This window comes from Penicillium alfredii (genome assembly GCF_028826965.1).
Source record: "Penicillium alfredii strain IBT 34128 chromosome Unknown utg000011l_segment0_segment0, whole genome shotgun sequence".
Classification (NCBI taxonomy): Eukaryota; Fungi; Ascomycota; class Eurotiomycetes; order Eurotiales; family Aspergillaceae; genus Penicillium; species Penicillium alfredii.
This window is the reverse complement of record NW_026622708.1, coordinates 73,917-95,303: the sequence shown is the minus strand read 5'-3', so window position 1 is coordinate 95,303 and position 21,387 is coordinate 73,917. Positions and strand designations below refer to the sequence as shown.

Genomic DNA, 21,387 nt, shown 5'->3' with positions numbered 1-21,387 from the left:
ATACTTGGTCCTGTTTTAGCGTATGATTTATTGTACGGACCTGATGCCATCTGGTTTAATCAATGCACAGTAACCGGCTTTTTACCATTCTATGATATTTTATGGTGCTCTGCTTTGCTTGCGAACCCGTATATGCGAGTGATGGAGTATCAATCCTCGTATTCTTGAACTCGATGACCCGTAGACTGTATTCACAACTCCCCAAAGTATCTCTCGGCCTTCTCCTTCACCTGTCGCGCCTTCTCCTGGATCGCTGCTGCATCCAGTGTCCCCGCCTCGCAGATATACGCGTCGATCATGTCCGCCGGGACCCACTCGAAGTAGACATTCTTTACTTCCACCGAGGTATTGCTGCGCGGTGGATGCACCCCTTGAAGTCCTTCCGCGAGTATCCCCACGCCCTTGACACCAGCATCCAACCAGCGGCTCACCACCTCATTCGGGTCGTTTTCTTCCGGGACGTGTTCATTTTCCGCACCCGGCTCTGCCACTTTTTCCAGCTCGCTGAGGATCAAGACCTTCACGTTCGGAGCAGCATGTTTCGCACTGAGCACAGCTGGTAGCGATCCAGTCTTATTGCTGACCCATCCAGACCCGGAGATGCGGTCCGCCCCGAGCAGCACAAAATCCACGTCATGGGATGCCAGCGCGGCTGAAGCATCCGTGTACACTGTCAGGGTTAAACGCTGATTCGATGACGCGAACTTGGACTGAAACTCGGACAAAATGGACGACGCCATGCTGACACCCTCATAGAGCGGCCTCGACTCCAGAACCCGGAGATCCAAGTTGGAAAATGGGAGGGATGCATAAGCATCGAGGATACTATCCCGGATGGTAGAGCTGGCAGACAGCGTGAGCAGGGTCAAAGATGAATTGGGTCGTGATTGTGCGGTGGGGAGGAAGTTTGTATAGAGGTACGCGGCCACCGAGTCTTTGATTCGCGCGGGCATTGCCTTGCGGTCCATGAGATGGCTGTCAACGGTTGTCAATAACAGATCCCATTTCGCCTCGTGGTCAACATTTCGGCCCACAATGTCCTCCATGTCGGATAAAACCCCCAATAGCGCATTCAATGTGGCTGCTCCCATGCTTTCGCGTCCATTCTTCCACAGATGCCAGGCGACCATGCGAGCAGTCTCCCACCACTTCGTATCGACCCCTGGAATTTGCACCAGAACTTGCTGAAAGGCCTTCAGAGCGATTGAAGTCAATTCGTGCGATCCACTTTGGTGGTCTTCCACGAGTTGTGCTATGCCTGTGTTCAAAGCCTTGCTGGCCCTATCGTTCAGAACGCCTTCAAACCAAACTCGTCGCAAGCTCTCCTCCAGTCGTGGCACTCCACCAGAGAGCTTGCTATCCACCACAGTTCTTGGGTCATGCCATTCCCATTCCTCGTGCTCCCAGTTCGTTTGAATGGCTTCATCGCCTCGACATCCTTCGTCGGGGCCTTTCAAACGGAATGCAAATGGATGGACTGTCCATTGGCGACCAACGGATACATCGCTAAAGGTAAACGGCTTTCCTTGTCGCCACAGAAATAGTTTATCTGGTGTCAGGGTCGTCTCTTCTCTGAGTTCACGCCATGCTGCTGTCACGGGTGTTTCATGGACCTCGATGTGGCCGGAAATAGGGGCTAGATGGTGACTATTGAAGATTAGCAAAGAGAGCAGTCGAAAAGTGAACTATCATGATGTCAAGCCGAGAAGCTCACTGATATGTTGTCACTTGGTCGCTGCGTCTGAATAGCGCGACTCTTGGGCTGACCTCGGCTTGGGAGAAAATAAAAGCAGAGATCACCGATCTCTGCTGAAGTCCGGTTAAGTCGGCCATTAAAAACACCCAACAGTCACCGGAAACCGAAAGGGAAATTTTGATAAGACTTAGATCAGAAGGTTGGTTGGTTGGATGTGGTCATTATCACATCAGGAGGTAAGCGAAGACCTGCATTGACACAGTCAAAACCATACTGAGTAGAGTCAACTGCAATAATCTTGTCAAGTCAGAAGAGGCATGGTAGGGAATAGGGCGTTGTGTCCGTAGTCGCGATCAAACAAGAATATATAGATTGCTAGCCCAGATGTACCCAACTCTGATGACAACCACCAAGCAACCAACCACACCTTTCAGTCATGTCTATTTCTCTCGCATTTCGCCGGCTCCATTTGGGATTTTTTTTTGCCTTTCGCTTCTTCTCCAGGGTTGATACACTTGTATAACCGGTGACGTCATCATACCAAGTGGGCATTTGGAAATAAACTGATGGCGAGGATGGCTTGCGAAGAAATTGATCCGGAGAAAATCGGAGAAAATCCGCAATACTCACCATACCAATCTACATAGGGTCTTACTCTTGTCGTCATATCCAATACGAGCTGAGGCTGGCATCCCCAGATGACGCGTGGACATCCCTTTGCCACTGCCGGAATTGCAAGCTAGACAGCCGAAAATTTGCACCCTGGTCAATCCTGATCCAAACCAAGCAGGCCTTTGGAACCAACTATGGTCTAACGACCAAGGTGGCCAAAGACAGTTTCCAGCTCACGATGGGGACACCTACGGAGCCTGCCGCCGATAACGGGTCAGGGATGATGATACACCGCGAATTTTGTGACAATTGCGGCAGTTTGATTCTCGAATATGGGGTTTGTCAGCCTAACCACTTCATGGATAGTAGCTGACGGGGGTGGATAGGATGCCGCCAACGACCACTTTCGTTACATCTGCGTGGGCTCGCGCTGGATGATCCCGAGGCATTGCCTCCCCAGGGCGAATTCTTCTGCAAGGAGCGAGCAAGGTGGATGCCAGAGATTCCTCGTATGTTCAGCATTTTTCCAGCAGTTTTCGTGATCTGCAGTCTATGCCACTATCTCGCAAACCCCAGGGGTATTTCACAAGCAGGGAAATGTCGAGTGACTTTAGATATTGATTCTGCGACTGACACGCATCGACTATCTCGCTATAGTGTGTTTCAAAAGGCTTTTCTATCTTCGCCAACCATCTAACTCACCCCTGGTATACTCATGCTCTTCACCACCATGTCTGGGACGAGGAGCTTCTCGCGGATTGAAAGTGCGTTCAAATAATCGTTGCTATCCACCCGCCGGTATCCATCCTCTAGAGTTTTCTCGATGCCTGCCTGCACATGGCGCTTAGCCACTCGGTCTCGGGCTTCTAGCGGATCGGTGTCGACAAAGACACGATAGTCGACTAAATTTGCCAAATCGCGCCACCCAGGCTCATTCAATAGCAAATAGTTGCCCTCAACGACAATGATCGAGGCATCAGGTGTGATAGCAACGCTATCCTCAACGGGGTCTTTGGTCTTGTGGTCGAAGGCCGGGGCTAGCAGGATATCTGCATCTGACCAGGCCTTTGAAGAGGCTAAGGGTATCTTGTCTGCCCAGCTGCGTAGCTCATGAATGAAAGCTACAAATCTCGCGACATCGAAAGTCCAGGGTGCACCGCGACGCACATGGGCTTCCTTTGGGTCGGGCAGTTGGTCCAACGCCACCCGCGACAGATGAAACCCATCCATGGAGAGAAGTGTCGCATGATTAGCGGTGTCCTCATTGAGTTGATGTACTACGGCCTCTGCTATAGTGGTCTTGCCAGACCCAGGTATTCCTGCGATGGCCACGATATAGCGCGGTTTTGTATGGGCATTGGCTTGCAGTCGGATCGTGTCGGTCAATCGGCGGTACTCAGAATCCATCTATCGGGTGTCAGTCTAGCTGTAGCTCAAGGTCTGACATACCGGCATACTTTTCATTGAACGTATATCAAAGTAGATATCCTGGGTGGCCACGAGAGGTACTTCGACTTTAACAGGCCACAATACAACAATCCGCTGTATGAATTCAACCCCAAATAGACTGTGAGCACTAGTTGAAGAGATCTGAGAAAGATCCCTGCCACGTATCGACATCGCTCTGTATAGTCTGGTGGAGCAATCATCGGGTGACAGTGCTCCGCCTAGCGACTTGGTCCACGCAGGAGTTCTCGGCCTTAATCCGACGTTGGTGCATATCGCACGAAAGGGAAAAATAACAGAACTTTTCTTGATTTCTCCAAATTAATAGGAAGTAAGTTGAAAATAGGGGAATGTGATCGTCCTAACAAGTTTGCTGGTAGATGCCTATACAAGGTAGACAAGACATGTCTCCTATGTTACATCTTGTGAGCCACATGATTATCTGACCAGGTATCCCAGTCCACTGCATAGCTTAAAGGAAATTATCATCTTTTGTGTGGCAACGGCGTTTTGTTGCAGCCCCTGCTTCTACCCTGAGAAACCCGAGGGCCAACAACCGCCAGGAAAACCCCAAGAACACCACCTTTAATTCCAAGTAAATCCATCCTGTCATTAAAACCGATAGTATCAGAAAGGCACTTTTGCATGACCCGGTCACATGCTATGCCTGTGTCTCATGCGCCACTGGGACAGTTTTGGGACCTAGCGATGCAAATTTGATCCTATGCTCCCTGCGCGTGATATTCCGGCTGGGTGTGACGTAGAAGCATAAGAGCTGCTGCTGCCAACAGTGAGAGCACTGGGGCTTGACACGGTCACAAGCGACGTGTCGTTCGCGACAGGCTTTGCAGTCAGAGGGGTCATTGCGAGAGGGCTGTATAGGAGCCTTGGCTGGAGGGTGGAAGGCAGTGCCCCGCCATCCTGACCATAGCCAGGCGCAAATATGACCGCAGATTCCTCGAGGGATGGCGTGCTGGGAGATACAAGCAGAAGTATCATTGTTCTTGCTGGCCGGTCTTAGAACGGCGTCCTCGGGGCGATCGATCTGTTCCCCACTAAACAGTGGATCCTGTCAGTACCCCGAGCCACTAAGACCCTTAACATTGGGAGAAAACAAACCATGGATCACTAGTCATTTGGGGATTGCTCTTCTTTTTGATTTGGTTGTAAGATTCAACTGGATGTGAGGAATGGAAAGAAAAAGAGGAAGCGGAGGAGGAAGAGGAAGAGGAAGAGAAAAGAAACAGAGAAGAGAGAGAAAGAAGAGGAAGCACGCGCGTAGATCACGTTGGGCATACGTGCGATCGTCTACACGCCCAGGGCTGTAGGGCTGACAACATCCAGTCAGCTCGACGTCAGTGGGCCGGGATTCGATCCCATGCCTTGGGGAGAAGGGATTCATTACGGGTAGTCATGATGGCTTCAATAAAATCCAGTGTGAACTCAGAGATATTCACTTGGCCGTCAATACTCTACTCTTGGCTAGATCTATACAAACATGGTTCGTATTATCGACGCTGTTCGCAAGGATCATAAGGAGCTGGAGTCATACTATAACAAAATTGTCACCTCAGAGGATGCAGATGAGCAGACTCGGTTTCAGAACCAGTTTACCTGGGAACTTGCCCGACACTCCGTCGGCGAAGAGCTAGTGGTCTACCCGGCGATGAAGAAGTACTTACGCGATGGGGAAAAGGACCGCGAGCAACATCGCACGGTGAGGAGAAAGCTATCCTTTTTGAAAGAATGTATAAATAACACATTGGCAGATAAAAAGAAAAGCTCAAGGTCTTTCAGGACCTCCCATGCTCCGATCCTCGGTTTATCCCCACCATCACAATTCTCATGGATGATTTCGCCCAGCACATGCATGACGTTGAGACCATCGACCTTGTTAAGCTGGAGAGTGCCATCACCCCAAAAGAGAGTGAGCGACTGGGCAAGTCTTTTGACCGCACCAAGATTTTCATGCCCACCCGTTCGCATCCCAGTCTGCCTGATCGGCCGCCATATGAGACAGCGACTGGACTGATGGCGGCTCCACTGGATCATTTACAGGATATCTTTCGCAGATGGCCAGACGATGGAGTCAACCTTACTCCGTCGATGGAATAGACATACATAGAAAATTCCAATCCATCATGATCCAGGTTAACTCATCAATTGTTACAATCTATTTGAGAAACTAATCTCCAAACTAGCCATATATAACAAAAAAAGAATCTACAGAGATACTTGGACCAGACTACTCCTCCGGAGCCTGTTGGGCGAGTGTGTCAAGCTTCTCTGAAGAGCTTTGCTTGCCGCGATCGGTGACTCGAGGGTTCTTCTGAGCACTACGTTGTCCCTTGTGAGCATCGCTGTCAATTATCCCTGCGAGGGCAACATATACTCACGCTTTCAATCCACCAGCTACGTGGGTGGGGCCCTTGTTTCGATCACGGACCTCATATAGGTCCTGGCGAGGTTTGTCCCAGCCAAGCTCGTTGTTGAGTACCTCCGAGGCGTGCTCCTTAGCCTCGTTGGAGGTACGAGGATTCTTGAGCGTCCTAGAAGATCAATCAGCAATCAGATAACATAAGAAAACGCAGTATGGCACCCACGCCTTGTAGCCACGCATGGCATTCACCCTGTCTTCGCCCGAGGCGGACACTTCGGCATTTTCGCGCGTGTTGGACATGACGAATTCGGCGTTGAGCAAAGAAATATTCCACTAGTCCAGATAGATAACCGTATGTGAATAGTCTGAAAGTCAAGGTTTTGCACGTTGTATGAACTGATGAGGTTTCGATGAAGACCCCGAGGGCAGCAAATCTTCATCTGGTTAGGGCTTTGACGTCGGCGTGGCAACCCGAGTGTTGATTCGCACCATGCGTCATGCCACCGTCACTGAAGGATTTGGAACTGATCATTAATCCTGTGGAATGCTAGCCATATTCTATCAATATACCTAGCTTGTCGTAACTCTTGTTCTACCCTTGAAATAGCCAGAAATAATTCAATGATTCCTAGAGTCATCAGAAAATATAATATATGAAATCTCTAGTTGCTTGATACACAGTAAATGCCACAACGATCATTGGAAGGGCAATCAAACATTTTGGAGGCGTCACGTCGGATATCACCGCCGGTTGATGTCAGGCTTGCATCGAGTGGCTGCGATGGCGGGCAGACAAATGACAACGGCATAAATATCGGACCAAGGTCCCGGAGTAGGCCATCAAGTCATCATCACATCACTACTGCGGACCCCGTCTCTTTTCCTGGCTTGCTAAACTTCTCATTTCAAGCCAGAACAACTGTTTTTGGTGAAATCCATCTTCTCGTTCAACGCCATAAAATTGAGCCCTAACCTCATTTATCAAACACCGCAACATCATGTCGAACCCCGCGGAAAGAGAAGGCGAAGATAACTACGAGCGCGAGAATGATGCATCGCCCGTAACTGGTGATTTCGTCGACAACTCGTACGCAACTGAGACCAACCCCAACTTGAAGACTCGAGTTCCTGTCCAGCCCGACGAGGCCGATTTTGACAACCCAATGCAGCCGCCATACGCCAACACTGATCAGCAGTTGGGTAAGTTAAGATTAAAGTATATGTCAGGTCATGAGCTAATATCCCGAACAGCGGATGATGAAAATGAGGCGATGGATGAGTCCAATATTCTGGGCGGTGATCGTCTGCGCCATGCGAAGCCTCGCTCTGCCAACAAGTATAGCGAAGGCCCCGACGAAGGTGACCTGCCGACTGACATTCGTGATGGCCTGTCGGGTGTGTCAGGGACAAAGCGGCTGTCGTAAACTGCATGTGAGCATCTGATTAGATGAGAATCCATTTCAAGTATCTATAGATGCGGTGAATATAAATTTGATTATTTGTCTGCAAGCCTGGATTCGTGGCCCTGCATCCGGGATGTGGAATAGGAATTGTCCCTAACATCATCTCACTATCGACACATGTTTATGGAAGGTTCTTGTACCCGTTGCTGTTCAGCATCTCCAAGTCCCCAGACTCGTCAGCATCGTGGGAAAGGCAAGGAATTCGGCTTGGGTGAAACAAGTTGAAGATCAAACAGCAAGTAAACATCAAGGTAGCATCAAATACATAGATTAACGCCTCCTTGCTCTGAAGAAACCCATTGCTCCCTTGCACATACTCCGCCACGCCGTAAATAGATCGGATTATGATCAAGCCGCTGATAGAAAGGGAACCCAAAAGCAGATTTTTCATTCTTTTAAAGAAGCCGACTTCGGTCTATTTTTCTCCTATCAAATTGTTATTCCACTACTATCGGGAATTTTCCAGGCAACCTGGACCTCTTTCCAAGCCCCAAGTCTTGGAGAATATTGAAACCAACTGGAACCAATCGTAGTTGACCTCCTTTTAGTAAATGATACGAATTTTAGCGCGGATCTTAGCGTTAGTGAGTGGATGTCCCGATGCGGCGAACAACACGGGTACGAAGCACCAGGCATCAACCAGCAATTGTTGCGCCTTTCCAGAAAAAGGGCAGAAAACGAGATACGATTAGCTCGAAATATGCCTGGAAAAGTAATGTGTTGTTTTAAGAAAATTCTTTATATCCAGTCTCCTTTCCGAACTCGCAACAATTGAATACTTAAGTGTGCCATCTTTCTACATGCGAGACGCATGGATTAAATTGTCTCATTTTCTATTAAAACTCTGTGTTTAAAATCCCAGAACCTACCCAAAATGGCCTGGACATTCTACTACTATGACCCTTCTAGCCCAGCGGCAGGTATTTTCGTCGGGCTCTTCGGCGTGAGCACTCTCCTCCATTTCTACCAGCTCATTCGAATGCGGACATGGTTTATGATTCCATTTTTGATCGGGGGAGTTCGTGAGTAATCATCACTACCAGAGCCCGTTGAAATCTTCCATTGACCCCTTGTTCTAGTTGAAACTGTCGGTTATGTCGGTCGTCTACTCTCCTCGATTGAGACACCCGACTGGACAAAGGGCCCCTATGTCATGCAAAGTGCCCTGATCCTAATTGCACCGGCGTTCTTGGCTGCGAGTATATACATGACACTGGGGCGGATCATCCTCATGCTCAACGCAGAGCGATGCTCGCTGATCAAGCTGAGATGGTTGACCAAGATCTTTGTGTCTGGTGACGTGCTCTCTTTTTTGATGCAGGCCTCTGGTGAGTGTTATTGTGGATTCAATGAATGTATTCGATTGCCTCGCGGTACTGAACAATTCATAGGCGCTGGTATCATGGTTCAAGATTCGACGAATCCCTCGAGGGGCGAACGCATCATTATAGGGGGCCTCTTTGTGCAGATCATCATCTTCGGCTTTTTCATGGTCAGCGCAGTGGTATTCCAGGCTCGCCTTGTCAAAAGTCCCACCACCCGATCGATAGAGCTATCGGCAATCTGGCGTCGGCATCTGGCTGCCCTTTACATCACAAGTGTTCTGATCCTGGTGCGCTCAGTGGTTCGCGTGGTTGAGTACCTGCAGGGATATGATGGGTATTTGATGAAACAAGAGGTGTTCATCTATGTTTTCGATGCTCTGTTGATGTTCGCCGCAATGCTGGTCCTCCAGTATATCCACCCGAGTGAGATAAATTGCCTTCTGGGCCGAGGCGAGAAATACGCAGAGAAAGTGTTCATAATGCGCATATTCGTTCCCCAGTCAGCTTTGGAGATGGGACAGACGGCAGGGGCATAAGCTTACTTCCTATACTTGCATGCTGTTTTCAATCGGTGATCCAACTAGACATCCAGTCAATTCTTATTTGGAAGGAGACAAGAAAGACATGCATAAAGATGGAATAGTAGAATGAATGCAAATACCTCGTTTGTATGAAATTTCATGATTCCGTCGTGTCCAAGACTTCGCTAACCGCCCATTCTATATGATGTTGCCACCCCGAGCTCAATCGCCTCCGAATTTCTTGCAGAACCATCTTTCCCCAGGGCCCAATGCACCAGTTCTCGCGAGCCAGATGCAAGAATAAGCAATAGTGGGCCAGCACCACGAGTGCCAAAGGTTCATGGTTTTTCAATTCATCCAGAAAGTCCGCTGGGGCTCTGATGGCCAAGCCGGCAGCCAGGGTCATCGAGGTCGGCAGTGCATACGAGTAGGCAGAGAGATTTCGCAAATGTGTGATCATCCGCGCATAGGAGGCGTGATTGTGGCGTGGTGAGCATCGACTGTGCTGGTCGTTCAGGGCTTCGAGATGGTCGAATGCCTTGGCAACCTGGTCAGGAATTATCACAGCAGGCGGCGAAATATCAAAGAGCGGCGCAAAATCACTCTGTCGCAGAAATTCGAATACACCGTTGACCTCTGTCTGCACTCCGCGCGACAAGGTAAACACCTCGATCAAGGCCCCCACACTCGGGCCATCGTCAGTGTCCCGCGTGAGTGCACTGCCAAAGCTAAATGCCACGACTAGGCTCGCCAGACTCATCAATGCTTTTGCGTTGGACGGGTTGATATCCACCAGCTGATTGGAGAACATAGACAGGGCGCGGTTCTCGTGGGCGATGGCCATGCTGAGCCACGATGCCTTCTCGTCGCCACGTAGCGACAGATGCAGGGCGGACAGGGCCATAATCCCGTGCACGAGAAATGGTGCCTGTAGACCCTCTTGTAGCACGGTCATCCCCCATACCTTCCGCGTATCTTCGTTCCGTGCGAGAATTTTGTGTGTATGGAGGATCCACTGGAGAACAAGTTGCAAGTGTTCCATATTCAATTCGGCTGGATTGGCGGTCTGCAAGCCATGCAGATGGTCCAATATACCCGAGGCATCCCGGTCAGCATCTGGAGGAGAGTCTTCTGTTGACGGGGCCGAGCGAGGGGCTCGTCGCGGCTGCGTCTCCGCAAAGATATACGGACCTTGAGCAATGTACATACATTCTTCTTGCCTCTGACTACAGTTGGTACACACGGGGCGGTGCTCGTCACACTATGGAGGCCTGTCAGCATTACATACCAGAGTGATCTATTCATGGATTAATTCCAGGGATAATAAAGCTTTTAACTCGCGTCAAAGTTTGACTGTAAGGCTATGGAAAGATGAGTTTACTCTCTCCTAAGCCTTCTAAAGCCGCCCCGATCGAAGTGACAGTCAGTGGCTTTCAGACTTTCAACATATAATCGATAAAGAACATGGTCAGCGGTAAGGCGCTAACGAGGTGCGGCCATACATCTATATCTCCATATCGCTGCCATCTTGATGAGGCCCCCAACGTCCTGCGTAAATTGCAGACCGGCTTTCGGGACTGTTGGCATCACGTGCCGAGTACACTGCCAGAGCAGGCACTTGGTTCTGCTGTGCTCGTGTCACCTCCTGTCCTCTCTCCCACTGCCACGATGACACAAGATTCTTCCATGCCAATCGATCTCCGAGAACGTGCAATCGCGTTTCTGGAAAACTTGACAACAAAACGCGACCTCCCGGGAGCAGCCAGGTTAATGCATGATGCGCTGACCCTGCAACATAACGACCTTCCGTCCATGACCAAGGCCGAGTTTGTGGAGTTTTGGCCCAGCGTGTTAGACAAGAGTCCCAACGTGCATGTTGCCATCAAAGATGTCATTTGTCAAGGGAATCGAGTCTGGGTATTTTCCTGCGTCACGGGAAGACTGAACGAGGGGCCCCTGGACGATGTCCATATGCTGTCGTTCGCTGAGGATGGCACTATTCTCCGAAGTCACGGAATACAAAGGCAGAAAGTGGAAGGGGGTCATTAGACTGTCAACAACAGAAGCCTGGTCTTTCCAGCGTGGCTACCTGGTTTACCCTATCGACTGGCTAATATCCAGGAGACAACAAAGTGACCGAGCTTTGGATGGATACATTGATGGACACATCTACTTTTACACTTCCTTCGCAATGGCATTCTCAAGTTTCAGCGTCAATCGATTATCTACAATGCTCTCAGACTTTTCTCTCAATTAACCTAGTCTACTGTGTTTGCTCTCGACTATACAGTGAATCTTGGCCCAACCCCGTCACTCCGCTATCAACGCCATGCTCACAGCAATCTTCCGGCTCAAATCCCCAATGCTGTTACCACTCACCACATCCAATGTGGATACCTTAGCAGCGAAAACGTTAGCAACCCAGCCGCGGAAATCCATCGTCACCAGCGAATCCACCCCGTACGAAGTGATAGCCCGATTGTATTCGAAGTCTTCTTCCGGAATGGACATCATCGCTGAAAGCTTTCTTGCGACGGCGCCCGAAATACGTTCCACAACCGTGGCGGGATCAGCTTCCGCCTGGAGTTGTTCTTTGAGAGTGCTATCCGAATCTTGCTTGCTCGCCGAGTCTTCCTCGGCCTTCGATGATAACGTGTGGAGATGCTGAAAAAGCGGGACCTCAAAGAACTCGGGCTGTGTGACACCGCGACGCGAGAAATACGATGCGGTCCGTAGCCCAGCTACGGTGTGGCAGGTCTCGATGGAGCCTGCAACATTCCAGCGCGGGTCCACGTGGTACTCGATCAGCGAAAGAAGCTCTTCTTCACTGGTGGTCAAATGGGACAGTGCTCCCGTCAACTTGCTGTCTTTGTTATCAGCAAGCCAGCCGGCCGACAGGACACTGCCGAGATTGATCGACATGGCTCGCAACCCGTCCCGGACAAGATGCTCTGCCAAGGTGTCCATATACATGTTCGCGGCGCTGTAGTTGGCCTGGCCACGGTTCCCGATAATAGCAGACGATGAAGAGAGGAAGAGCAAGAAATCAAGATCCCGCGGAAGCACTCTGGCCAGATTCGCAGAACCTTGAACCTTGGGTGTCATGCAGTCGATGAACTGCGCATGGGACATGTTGGAAAGCATGGAGTCCTAAACACAAAAGAAATAATCATTAGTTGAAAATTCAAGAACTGGTCTGATCCGCTTACCCTCAGAACCATCGAGCATTGGAAACACCCTCTGATCGGGGGCATGCTCGATCGGTATGAGTCGAGAGTCTCCGCCAACACATCGACATTGCTGATATCGCACCTCCCAACTTCAACACGGCAGCCCCGGTCACGCAGCTCTTGCACGAAGCTCGCTGTGCTCTCTCCTTGTACACCGGACCGGGAAAGAAAAATGAAGTTTCTTGCTCCGCGAGAGGCCATCCACCGTGCGATACTTCTTCCCAGTCCCCCAAGCCCTCCAGCCAGAACGTAGGAGGTGGTTTCCGGAAAGTGATATGCAGGTACTGGAGCAGGCCGTTTCTGAACATGCATTAGCAAACATTCGACTTGATTCAGGATTGGTCATTTTACCGGAACCATGTCCTCCTGGTGTGGCACTAGGATTGCTGCCCCAGGGGTCTTTCCATCTCGAGCATACGACACTGCCCGTTCGATCTCTGAGAAATTGAACTGAACCAAAGGCTGGGGCCCCTTGATCTTGTTCTCTTGATATAGGAGGGCGATATCTTTCAAAGCGCCCCAAACACGGTCGGGCTTGTCCTGAGCCATCTTGACCATGTCGATTGTGGCGTAAACGGCACCGCGGGAAAATGGCAGCATGTCCAGTGTGGTGCGAAAAGAGTCTTCATTTTGCATGAGATCCAGGAACCTGCCAAACGGAGCCATGGATCTCCAGGCCGTGTCAGAGACCGAGCTACCCCTGGTCCGCAGCACCACGTCTATGCCACGTCCCTGGGTGGCAATAGCAATGCCGGCCTGTAAAGAGTCGTCCTCACCGCAGAAGATTTGTTTTTCTTCTAAGTCGTAGAATTTGGTGAGAATATCCTTCTCCTCGGCAGTCCTGACCACCGCCAGGACTTGAGCTTTGGCCAGAGATGCGAGCTGAATCGCGGCCTGGCCGACACCACTTGCGGCCGAGTAAATAAGCACCGTCTCGCCTTTGTGCAGCCTGGCAATTTCATAGAGAGCGTAAATGGCGGTGCAGAAATAGAAAGGAATCCCGGATGCCTGTCTGAAATCCGTCGTTGGTGGAATCACCTGGGCTGACTGGGAGGGGACAATCAGATATGTCCCTAGAGCTCCCGAGGGGTTGAAGGTCATGACTCGATCTCCAACTCGCAGATGCTTGACTCCGTCGCCAACGCAAACAACTCGGCCTGTTGCCTCGCGTCCCAGACTGTTCTCGATGCCTTCTTCCACCGTAGATGTCGCGCCAATGGAGCCAAGGCCGCAAAACTCGACATGGATTTTGACTTGGTCGTCAAGAGGCAATGACTCCTGCGAGGGATCAAAAGTAAATTCAAACAAATTGGGGTCCCCTGGCTGCTTCATCTCCAGCTTCAGTGGCGTGTCTAAATTCAGTCCCAGTGGCTCTGTGGTCGGCTGAGACGCGACTCCTGACTCCAAGAAAGGATTCACATCAGGGGCAGCGTGCAGCCTGTTGATCCAGAATAGGCCATCTTGGAATATGTATTCACCATTACCTTTGAGAGTTTGCAGACCCTCAAAGCTCGCGTGGTAGAGCTGCAGGATACTTTCCGACATACGTCTGGGAGCTGGCTGGGGATCACTAAAACTCAACGTGATAAGATTCACATCTTCAAAATGGCGCTCGGAGCGAGTGGTGCGGAGTATTCCCGTTGCCATAGATGCTAGGGGGTTGGAGAGTGTGTCGATGGTGACCCAAATCAGGCCACGGCACGTCAGCAGCATCTGTTTGATGTCTTCGTAGCCATCGGGGCTGATGACTGAAAAATCAAATGCACCTAGGCCCAGCAAACTGAGACAGATCGAGCCTCGAAGATCGTGTGCTCTAAGATACTGAGCCTCCACTGCGGTAACTTCCAAGTCGGAGATATTTGCGAGCTCAGACTTCAGTAAAGAGCAAATCTCGAAAGCAGTGCTGTCAGTGCCCGCATAGACAATAAAGCATTTCTGGCTTTTTCCACTGCTCTGAATCTTGGGTGTCGCCTCATTTTCCACTGCCGTTGAAACGAAAAGTGCCATCTCTCGGGCATGCTCCTCATCGGTGTCATAGAACACCAGGGGATTCTGGCAGAAGCCGGATTGAGACAGCAATGTCTTTAATTCCTGCTCTTGAAGGCGAGTCTTGTCTAAATACTCCGTGGGCATTCCAAATAATATCGGCAAAGACATGAGATTGGGGTTATTACTCTCAATCAAGATCAATTTCCCACCACTAACAGAATTGATCAGCTTGGTTTCTGGAACAACTGGGAACATATAAGATGTGGAACGCACGGTGTTAAAAGATTTCGCAACTGATTCAACGTCTTGTGTGCATCGGAAATTGCGAGTCCCTGTTGTAGCAAGTCAGCTAAAGCCCGCAGTGTACTTGATTCAACTGACATGAGCTGCCACGACTAAATCGTAGGATCCAGCTTGAAAATTCTCGCTAGGAACGTCCAATCCTAATTGAAGCGTGCTGTAGTGCATCTTTCGGGACCAATCGCTCAATCTGAGTTGAGAGTTTTCAAATGAGGCATCGGTCACATCGGTGAAATGATATCGAGTGACGCTGGATCCAATAGCCTCCAAAACCTGATCGGTTACATTGCCAGTTCCTGCACCCACCTCCAAGACCTTGATATTGGTGTGATTCTCTCCCAGAGCAGCGAGGTACTGCGAGAATAGTGGCTTAATGTTACCCCAAGGGGCTTCCTTGCGGGCTGTTTCCTGCAGATGACTGAGCGACGATAGATTCTGTTCTCCAGTAAGCATTGAGGCAAGGATTTCGCCAACCTCAACCAAAAGTTTCCCCGGTTACTAGAAGCAGAGAGGACATGTTGCAACCGATCTCTGGCTTCTAGGTCCTGATTGAGATTGGAAAGAGTAGCCGGTTGGACAAATGGTGATGAACCCGCTTCAGTCTCAGAGGCCGTATCTTGCATCCAAGTATAAAATCGTTGATACTCGGGTAGAACGGCCTTGGAGAGAGATTTCACCTTGGTTAGTGCTTCTGAAATGAAACTGGCGCTCATCAACTCCATCTGCCGTAGATGAGTAGTGTCCTTGCGCTCCAAGAGATCTTGATGCAAGGACTGGAAGTCAGCGGCAGATGCAAGAAGATCAGTGCTGAGATTTGCGCTGACTCGGTAACAGGGAGAAACGTCAGCCGAAAACTCCTTGTTCTGGGAGAGTGCCACCAGCACCATCCCCCGAGTCATGATTTGCCGTTCCTGTGTGGCATTCCACACATCCATGTTGGCGAGCCATCGTGACGAGCTTTTCGGCACACTCCAAGCGCGGGCTTGGAATGCGTCTTCATGGTGACTGGAGATTGAAGCTGAGACCCAGATTTCTTCCGTGAAAGTGGTGAGAAGCTCCGATCCGAGTGGTGACTCTTGCGAGGTACAAATGGGCAGCAGAATTTGGGCCATGCTTTCCATCACCGTGGGATGCATGATAAGCGGCTTTCCATGGCCTGCTTCCATATCCTGTGGCAACACAGGGACCCCAACCTTGCCAAAAATGTCTTTTTCTGACTGTGAAATAACCAGCTCCGTCAGATTCTGCATCGTTGGCCCGAAACACACGCCAGAAGAGTCCAGCTTGCGATAATAATCCTGAACATCCAAGACCTCAGTGCAATTCTGATGTGCAGCCGTCAATGATTTTAGAGATAGATCGTTCCACAGGTGCCCAGTAGTGCCGTCAGGGTCATTCTGTTGAACTTCACCCTCCACTCGCACAAGCCCAGAGGTATGTTCCACCCAGAAGTCTTTCTCCGCATCAAACGACATCAAGTGGAATTCATACCAAGGCTGGTGGCCCTCTGTAAGATTTTCCGTTCTTCGCATGCTGAAGGAAACTTCAATGCCTTCCTTGGTTTCGGGGATTAGCAAGGCCGCTTTATATGCCACGTTGCGCACTCGATATCCGCGAGGATGGAGAGGCGCATCTTTCAATTGTCTTGCCGCTTCCATGGCCATAATTAAAGAAGACACACCGGGATAGATGATTGTTCCGTTTAACTTGTTCTCCGTATTAGCACCTGTATAAAGCCTGCCATTGCTTTCATAGAAACAAACCTGATTGTCCCTGATCCATGGCATTTCTGAAGTACGCAGGAAATTCCGCCATTTTGGCTCGTAATCATTCCAGTCCCATACAGGCGAGCCGAGGAGTTCGTTTCTTGCATGGCGAGGGAACCGGACATTTTTCATCAATCGTGTCTGGGTTCTGCTTGACTTTTCATGATTGAAACTATACGGAGGGAGATCCGTCAATGTTCTTCTGTTGAGCAGGGATGGCTTCGGGGACTGGTTCACTGCATCGAGGTCCACATGGTATCCTCGACTGTGGATTGTAGCAAGCGTTGCCAATAATGTTCTGTTGGATGACTCTTTCTTGGTTATGGCGTGAGTGTATTCGATTGACTTGAGGCCCGACAAAGACCCCAGTCCTTCTCTGATGGCACTGCACAAGGTGGAATGAGGCCCAATCTCAACCAGCTCATCGATATGTGCTGTCTGGACTCCTCCAGCCATTTGACCTTTTGAGCAAAATCTCAATAGAGCATCCGAGAATCGAACCGGGGATGTAAGATTCTCGACCCAGTAACGGGCACTGTCCAAGTCGTTTTCTTCCACCATGGAGCCAGACAGAGAAGATACCATGGTCACCTCCTGGCACGAGGCTAGTTTCTCGCCATGGGAGAGGTCACGGAGAAGCGATTCATATTCATTGGCGACCGACCGCATCTGTTGCGAGTGATAGGGAACCTGAACTGCCAAATTCCGGGTAAATATATGGGCTTGATCCAGTGCAGATTGAAGCTTAAGAAGCTCAGCACGTTCGCCAGTGACAGTCACGTTTTTGGGACTGTTGAAGCATCCGATCTCTGGCAGGTTCTGGAATTCATGTTCCAGAAGTTTCATTTGCTCAAGCACACTATCGACGGAAGCCCCAACTGCCATCATGCCACCAGAGTTTTGGTTGTGAAGCTGCACAGAAACCAGACCCCGGTAGTAGGCAATCTTCCATGCGGCCTGTCGAGTCAGTTTTCTGGAGCAGTAAGCCGCGGCAATCTCCCCGGATGAGTGTCCAACTGTCACGCAGGGCAAAACTTTCCAGCTCGCCAGCAAGTCAACCAGAGCCACCTGTAGCACAGTGCAAATCGTCTGCGAGAGAAGAGGGTGATTGATCTCGAGGGACCCATGTTCAAACAAATCTGTCGCTGTTAGTCTCACAAGACATCTGCAATTTGAATTGCAATCTCACGAACCTCGAACACTGTAAGGACAGCCAAGTCCACCCAGAAACGATGATGCGTCCTCGATACTTTTGCGGAACACGGGATATGCAAGAAGAGTTGATCCCATTTTCGACCATTGTGCTCCTTGCCCCGTGAAGACAAATCCGATTTTGGATGCCGTAGATTTTGTGCGGAATGCCGGGGGAGAGCCAGTGTCGAGCTCCCTCAGTAACTCTTCAGCTGAACTCGCAATGTGGAATGTCTTCCACCGGAGACTACTGCGCTTCTCGTTCAGCGTGTAGGCAAGATCAGCGAGATAGCGAGATAGCTCATTTTCGTCTTGAGCATGGAGCAGTGGCTCAAGGTGATCCTTGAGGGCTTTGCTGTTTCGAACTAGGCCAAGCTGGTCTGATGCTGAAAGAGCAAACACAAGCGAGGCGGCTATATTGCTCTCGAATTTCTGGTTGAGGGTGAGAGCGAGAGAATTGGTGTGATGGACGGTTCCTGGATTCCTCATGAGCTTTTTGCACTATTCCACGCTCATGGTCGTGTCTCTTACCGTTTGCCTTTTTGTAGGGAGGTGGAGTGGGTGACAAGCTCATCTCAGTTCTATGCCATTGCATAGCTCCTGCATTTGTTTCAGTCACAGCCCAGCGCGTTAATTGCTGCGAGATTTGTGCCAGCTTACCTGTCTGCCCCTCGAGCACAACATGGGAATTTGTCCCACCGAATCCAAAGGAATTGATCGAAGCACGACGGACATGATTGCATTCCGACCAAAACGTTGGGCCCTGGGGAAACACGAGATTCGAATGGCCCTCAAGCTTGGGATTAAGCCGTTCGAAATTGGCGAGACCGGGAATTGTTTTGGCTTCAAGCATCAGAATCACCTTGATTAAACCTGCTATCCCGGCACCTCCTTCCAGGTGACCTAAGTTGGCTTTGACGCTGCCAATATAAAGTGGTGAAGCTCTGTCGGCAATTCGGAAGGCGTTTGCAATGGCTCGTACCTCCAATGGATCCCCGACCGGCGTGCCCGTTCCATGAGCCTCGACATAGCTGGTGTCCATCAAATCAAGATCTGCAGTGGCGTACACCTGCTTGATGAGCGCTTCCTGTGCTTGAGGGCTGGGCAGACTCATCCCAGGGGTTTTGCCGTCCTGGTTGGAGCCAGTGCCTCGAACGATAGCGCGGATTGTGTTTCCATCTCGAATTGCTGCACTTAGCGGCTTCACAATGATGGTGCCAACACCTTCTCCTCGGCCATAGCCATTGGCCCGATTATCAAAACTGAAGCACTTGCCATCTGGGGACAGTACCCCGAGGGTACTCAGCTGCATGAATGAAGCAGGATGCTCAATGAGGTTGACACCGCTTACGATCGCCTGATGAGAATGTTAGAAACGGTCACCATCAGTCTCGGTGAGTACAACTGACCATGCTGGATTGCCCCGACTGTACATCGGTACAGGCTTGATGAAACGCCACTAAGCTACTTGAACAGGCAGTGTCAAGAGTTTGGCTGGTTCCTCGCAGATCGTAAAACCAGCTCACGCGATTAGCCAAGATAGACGGACTTGTTCCCGTTGCTCTGTGTTTCTGGAGCATTTCGAGATCAGCATTGGCTAATGCGAGATGGTCATTATTGGATGCTCCAATAAACACCGAAGTGTGCGAGCCAGCGATCTGATCCAACGGCAATCCAGCTTAGAATATCCAATGCGCGGTCAGCCGGTGTTGAGAGAGTAAACCATTTGTATCTTCTTTTTCTCCATACCATTCTCCAGGGCGTGAAAAACATTCTCCAAGAGCAACTTTTGCTGGGCGTCCATCGAAGCCACTTCATTGGCAGTGAGGTTAAAGAGAGACGTATCGAACGCATGAATATCCCCATCAAGAAAGTAACCGTCTTTCGTCGCTGAAGTTCCACCGTGATCCGGGTCTGGGTGATAGTAACTATCGGCATCGAATCTTGACATTGGGACTGGACCAGCAGCAGATCGTTGTTCTAGCAACATCTGCCATAGTTTCGTGCTATTGGAAGCATCGCCAGAAAACCGACTGGCCAGTCCAATTACGGCCAAGGGCTCTCGCGGCGGTGGGGCAATCACACTGTCAGAGGGACAGATGCCCGAGTCTTGGGAAGACCAATCTCGATAAACAGCCATTGATGCAGCAGGAGTGGGTTATAGGAAGGGTAACTTAGGGTAACTTAGGGTTAAACGTGCAGCATGCATGAAACTACGCAACGGTGTCTGCAAGCATAAATGAAACTAAACCCTTAGCCGGAGTGATCTCCCCTATAAATAATCCCCGACTATCTCGTGAATATCTCGTTAATTTCAGGGCTTGTATTCTTGGCTTGGGATCCTCCAACATGAACAACCAATCAGTCGGATGTAAATATCGATCAGCCGTCAACAGGATCAACGGAACCACTTATCCTGTCAGGAGGGTGCCAGTTCCATGGAAATCCTTAGGGTTGACTTTGACATTGGCCCATCCATAACCCCCCTGTAAGCCATGCCCCGTCCCAACGGTGTTCATGCGCAACTCCCCCCGCATTTGTAGAGGGCACTTAGACCCCAATGTCACGTCTCGTGTAGGGTAACGATAGACCATTGGGGCCGGGATAGACCGGCTTGATTGGCTCATTCTGGTGGCTTTTTGGACCGATAAACGGTCGACCACTGTGGCGACTCATTCAAGGAATATCATACACATTTCAGTGTGTCGGTGCATCTGTGTCCCCCAAACAACATTTTCTTTTCGGCATTTCGCTGTTCGAAGTTTATATACAGATAATTGCATTGCGACCGTTTTGCAGTCCCTTGGCTTCACGTTAAACTAAATACAATGTGCCCGGTATCATGGGCACATTGTATTTAGTTTGTATATACGCTAACACATGATCAATTCCTTCGTATCTGTGTCAAATAAAAGGCTTGGATAGATACGAGTATTTATGACACTGTTAATATAAACATGATCCTAATATATGCGAGCGTGTTTGGCGAGGGAGAGAGGAAAATAGGGGTCAAGTGTGAGGGAGATAGATAGATATGGAACACTATTGCAAGTAAATTGATAAAAGCTAGTTTAACCGAGCCCAAGGTAGTGGTTATAATAGAAATTGGCCCATTTTAGGGGCTGCAAAGTCATTGCAATGCATAAACTAGATCCCAATCCTCCGCCCCAATCCCCACCTTAAATATGTACTAAATGCTTACAAGACTTCCTTCGGATTCAACTCTTTCAAGGTATTTTAGGAGGTGCGTTGCCTCCGGTCCTGATAGATTGCCATATCCAACATTGATCAGAGTCCGCCTAGCATGGAGCCTCGGTGCATAGACACATCAAAGCTGAAGAAGGAATGGGGGCCTGAAGACGGGAGCTGACAGTAAGGGTGATTTTGCATTACTTGGTGTAGCTGTTGCTCTACGCACCTTCGGGCTTGGGGATCAGGATGGTTCTTTATAAGAATTCTTAACTACTC

At 49.9% G+C, this 21,387-nt stretch overlaps 9 protein-coding genes across 9 annotated transcripts; 4 read left to right on the top strand and 5 right to left on the bottom strand.

Moving 5' to 3' along the window:
* Nucleotides 1-191: 191 nt before the first annotated feature.
* Nucleotides 192-1,833, bottom strand: NUU61_008456 (translation initiation factor eIF-2B subunit family protein; the record flags this gene model as incomplete). The annotated part of the gene is made up of 2 exons (XM_056658981.1): nt 192-1,647; nt 1,715-1,833. 2 exons carry the CDS (start codon nt 1,831-1,833, stop codon nt 192-194), a joined length of 1,575 nt encoding a protein of 524 aa, XP_056507274.1.
* A 1,168-nt stretch (nt 1,834-3,001) lies between these two features.
* Nucleotides 3,002-3,715, bottom strand: NUU61_008455 (phosphoribulokinase/uridine kinase family protein; the record flags this gene model as incomplete). Its single annotated transcript, XM_056658980.1, has 1 exon — nt 3,002-3,715. One exon carries the CDS (start codon nt 3,713-3,715, stop codon nt 3,002-3,004), a length of 714 nt encoding a protein of 237 aa, XP_056507273.1.
* A 1,537-nt stretch (nt 3,716-5,252) lies between these two features.
* Nucleotides 5,253-5,869, top strand: NUU61_008454 (uncharacterized protein; the record flags this gene model as incomplete). The annotated part of the gene is made up of 2 exons (XM_056658979.1): nt 5,253-5,471; nt 5,543-5,869. 2 exons carry the CDS (start codon nt 5,253-5,255, stop codon nt 5,867-5,869), a joined length of 546 nt encoding a protein of 181 aa, XP_056507272.1.
* Nucleotides 5,870-5,999: 130 nt separating this feature from the next.
* Nucleotides 6,000-6,434, bottom strand: NUU61_008453 (Con-6 family protein; the record flags this gene model as incomplete). Its single annotated transcript, XM_056658978.1, has 3 exons — nt 6,000-6,090; nt 6,151-6,303; nt 6,358-6,434. 3 exons carry the CDS (start codon nt 6,432-6,434, stop codon nt 6,000-6,002), a joined length of 321 nt encoding a protein of 106 aa, XP_056507271.1.
* A 698-nt stretch (nt 6,435-7,132) lies between these two features.
* NUU61_008452 (uncharacterized protein) lies at nt 7,133-7,558 on the top strand (the record flags this gene model as incomplete). The annotated part of the gene is made up of 2 exons (XM_056658977.1): nt 7,133-7,334; nt 7,386-7,558. The coding sequence occupies 2 exons, from the start codon at nt 7,133-7,135 to the stop codon at nt 7,556-7,558; spliced, it is 375 nt and encodes a 124-aa protein (XP_056507270.1).
* Nucleotides 7,559-8,471: 913 nt separating this feature from the next.
* NUU61_008451 (RTA1 domain-containing protein) lies at nt 8,472-9,458 on the top strand (the record flags this gene model as incomplete). The annotated part of the gene is made up of 3 exons (XM_056658976.1): nt 8,472-8,619; nt 8,677-8,925; nt 8,989-9,458. 3 exons carry the CDS (start codon nt 8,472-8,474, stop codon nt 9,456-9,458), a joined length of 867 nt encoding a protein of 288 aa, XP_056507269.1.
* A 142-nt stretch (nt 9,459-9,600) lies between these two features.
* Nucleotides 9,601-10,650, bottom strand: NUU61_008450 (uncharacterized protein; the record flags this gene model as incomplete). Its single annotated transcript, XM_056658975.1, has 1 exon — nt 9,601-10,650. One exon carries the CDS (start codon nt 10,648-10,650, stop codon nt 9,601-9,603), a length of 1,050 nt encoding a protein of 349 aa, XP_056507268.1.
* Nucleotides 10,651-11,111: 461 nt separating this feature from the next.
* On the top strand, nt 11,112-11,492 carry NUU61_008449 (nuclear transport factor 2 family protein; the record flags this gene model as incomplete). The annotated part of the gene is made up of 1 exon (XM_056658974.1): nt 11,112-11,492. The coding sequence occupies one exon, from the start codon at nt 11,112-11,114 to the stop codon at nt 11,490-11,492; it is 381 nt and encodes a 126-aa protein (XP_056507267.1).
* A 261-nt stretch (nt 11,493-11,753) lies between these two features.
* Nucleotides 11,754-20,059, bottom strand: NUU61_008448 (type I polyketide synthase; the record flags this gene model as incomplete). Its single annotated transcript, XM_056658973.1, has 10 exons — nt 11,754-12,593; nt 12,653-12,973; nt 13,025-14,873; nt 14,936-14,994; nt 15,044-15,380; nt 15,437-17,867; nt 17,922-18,395; nt 18,451-19,276; nt 19,329-19,597; nt 19,669-20,059. 10 exons carry the CDS (start codon nt 20,057-20,059, stop codon nt 11,754-11,756), a joined length of 7,797 nt encoding a protein of 2,598 aa, XP_056507266.1.
* Nucleotides 20,060-21,387: the final 1,328 nt, after the last annotated feature.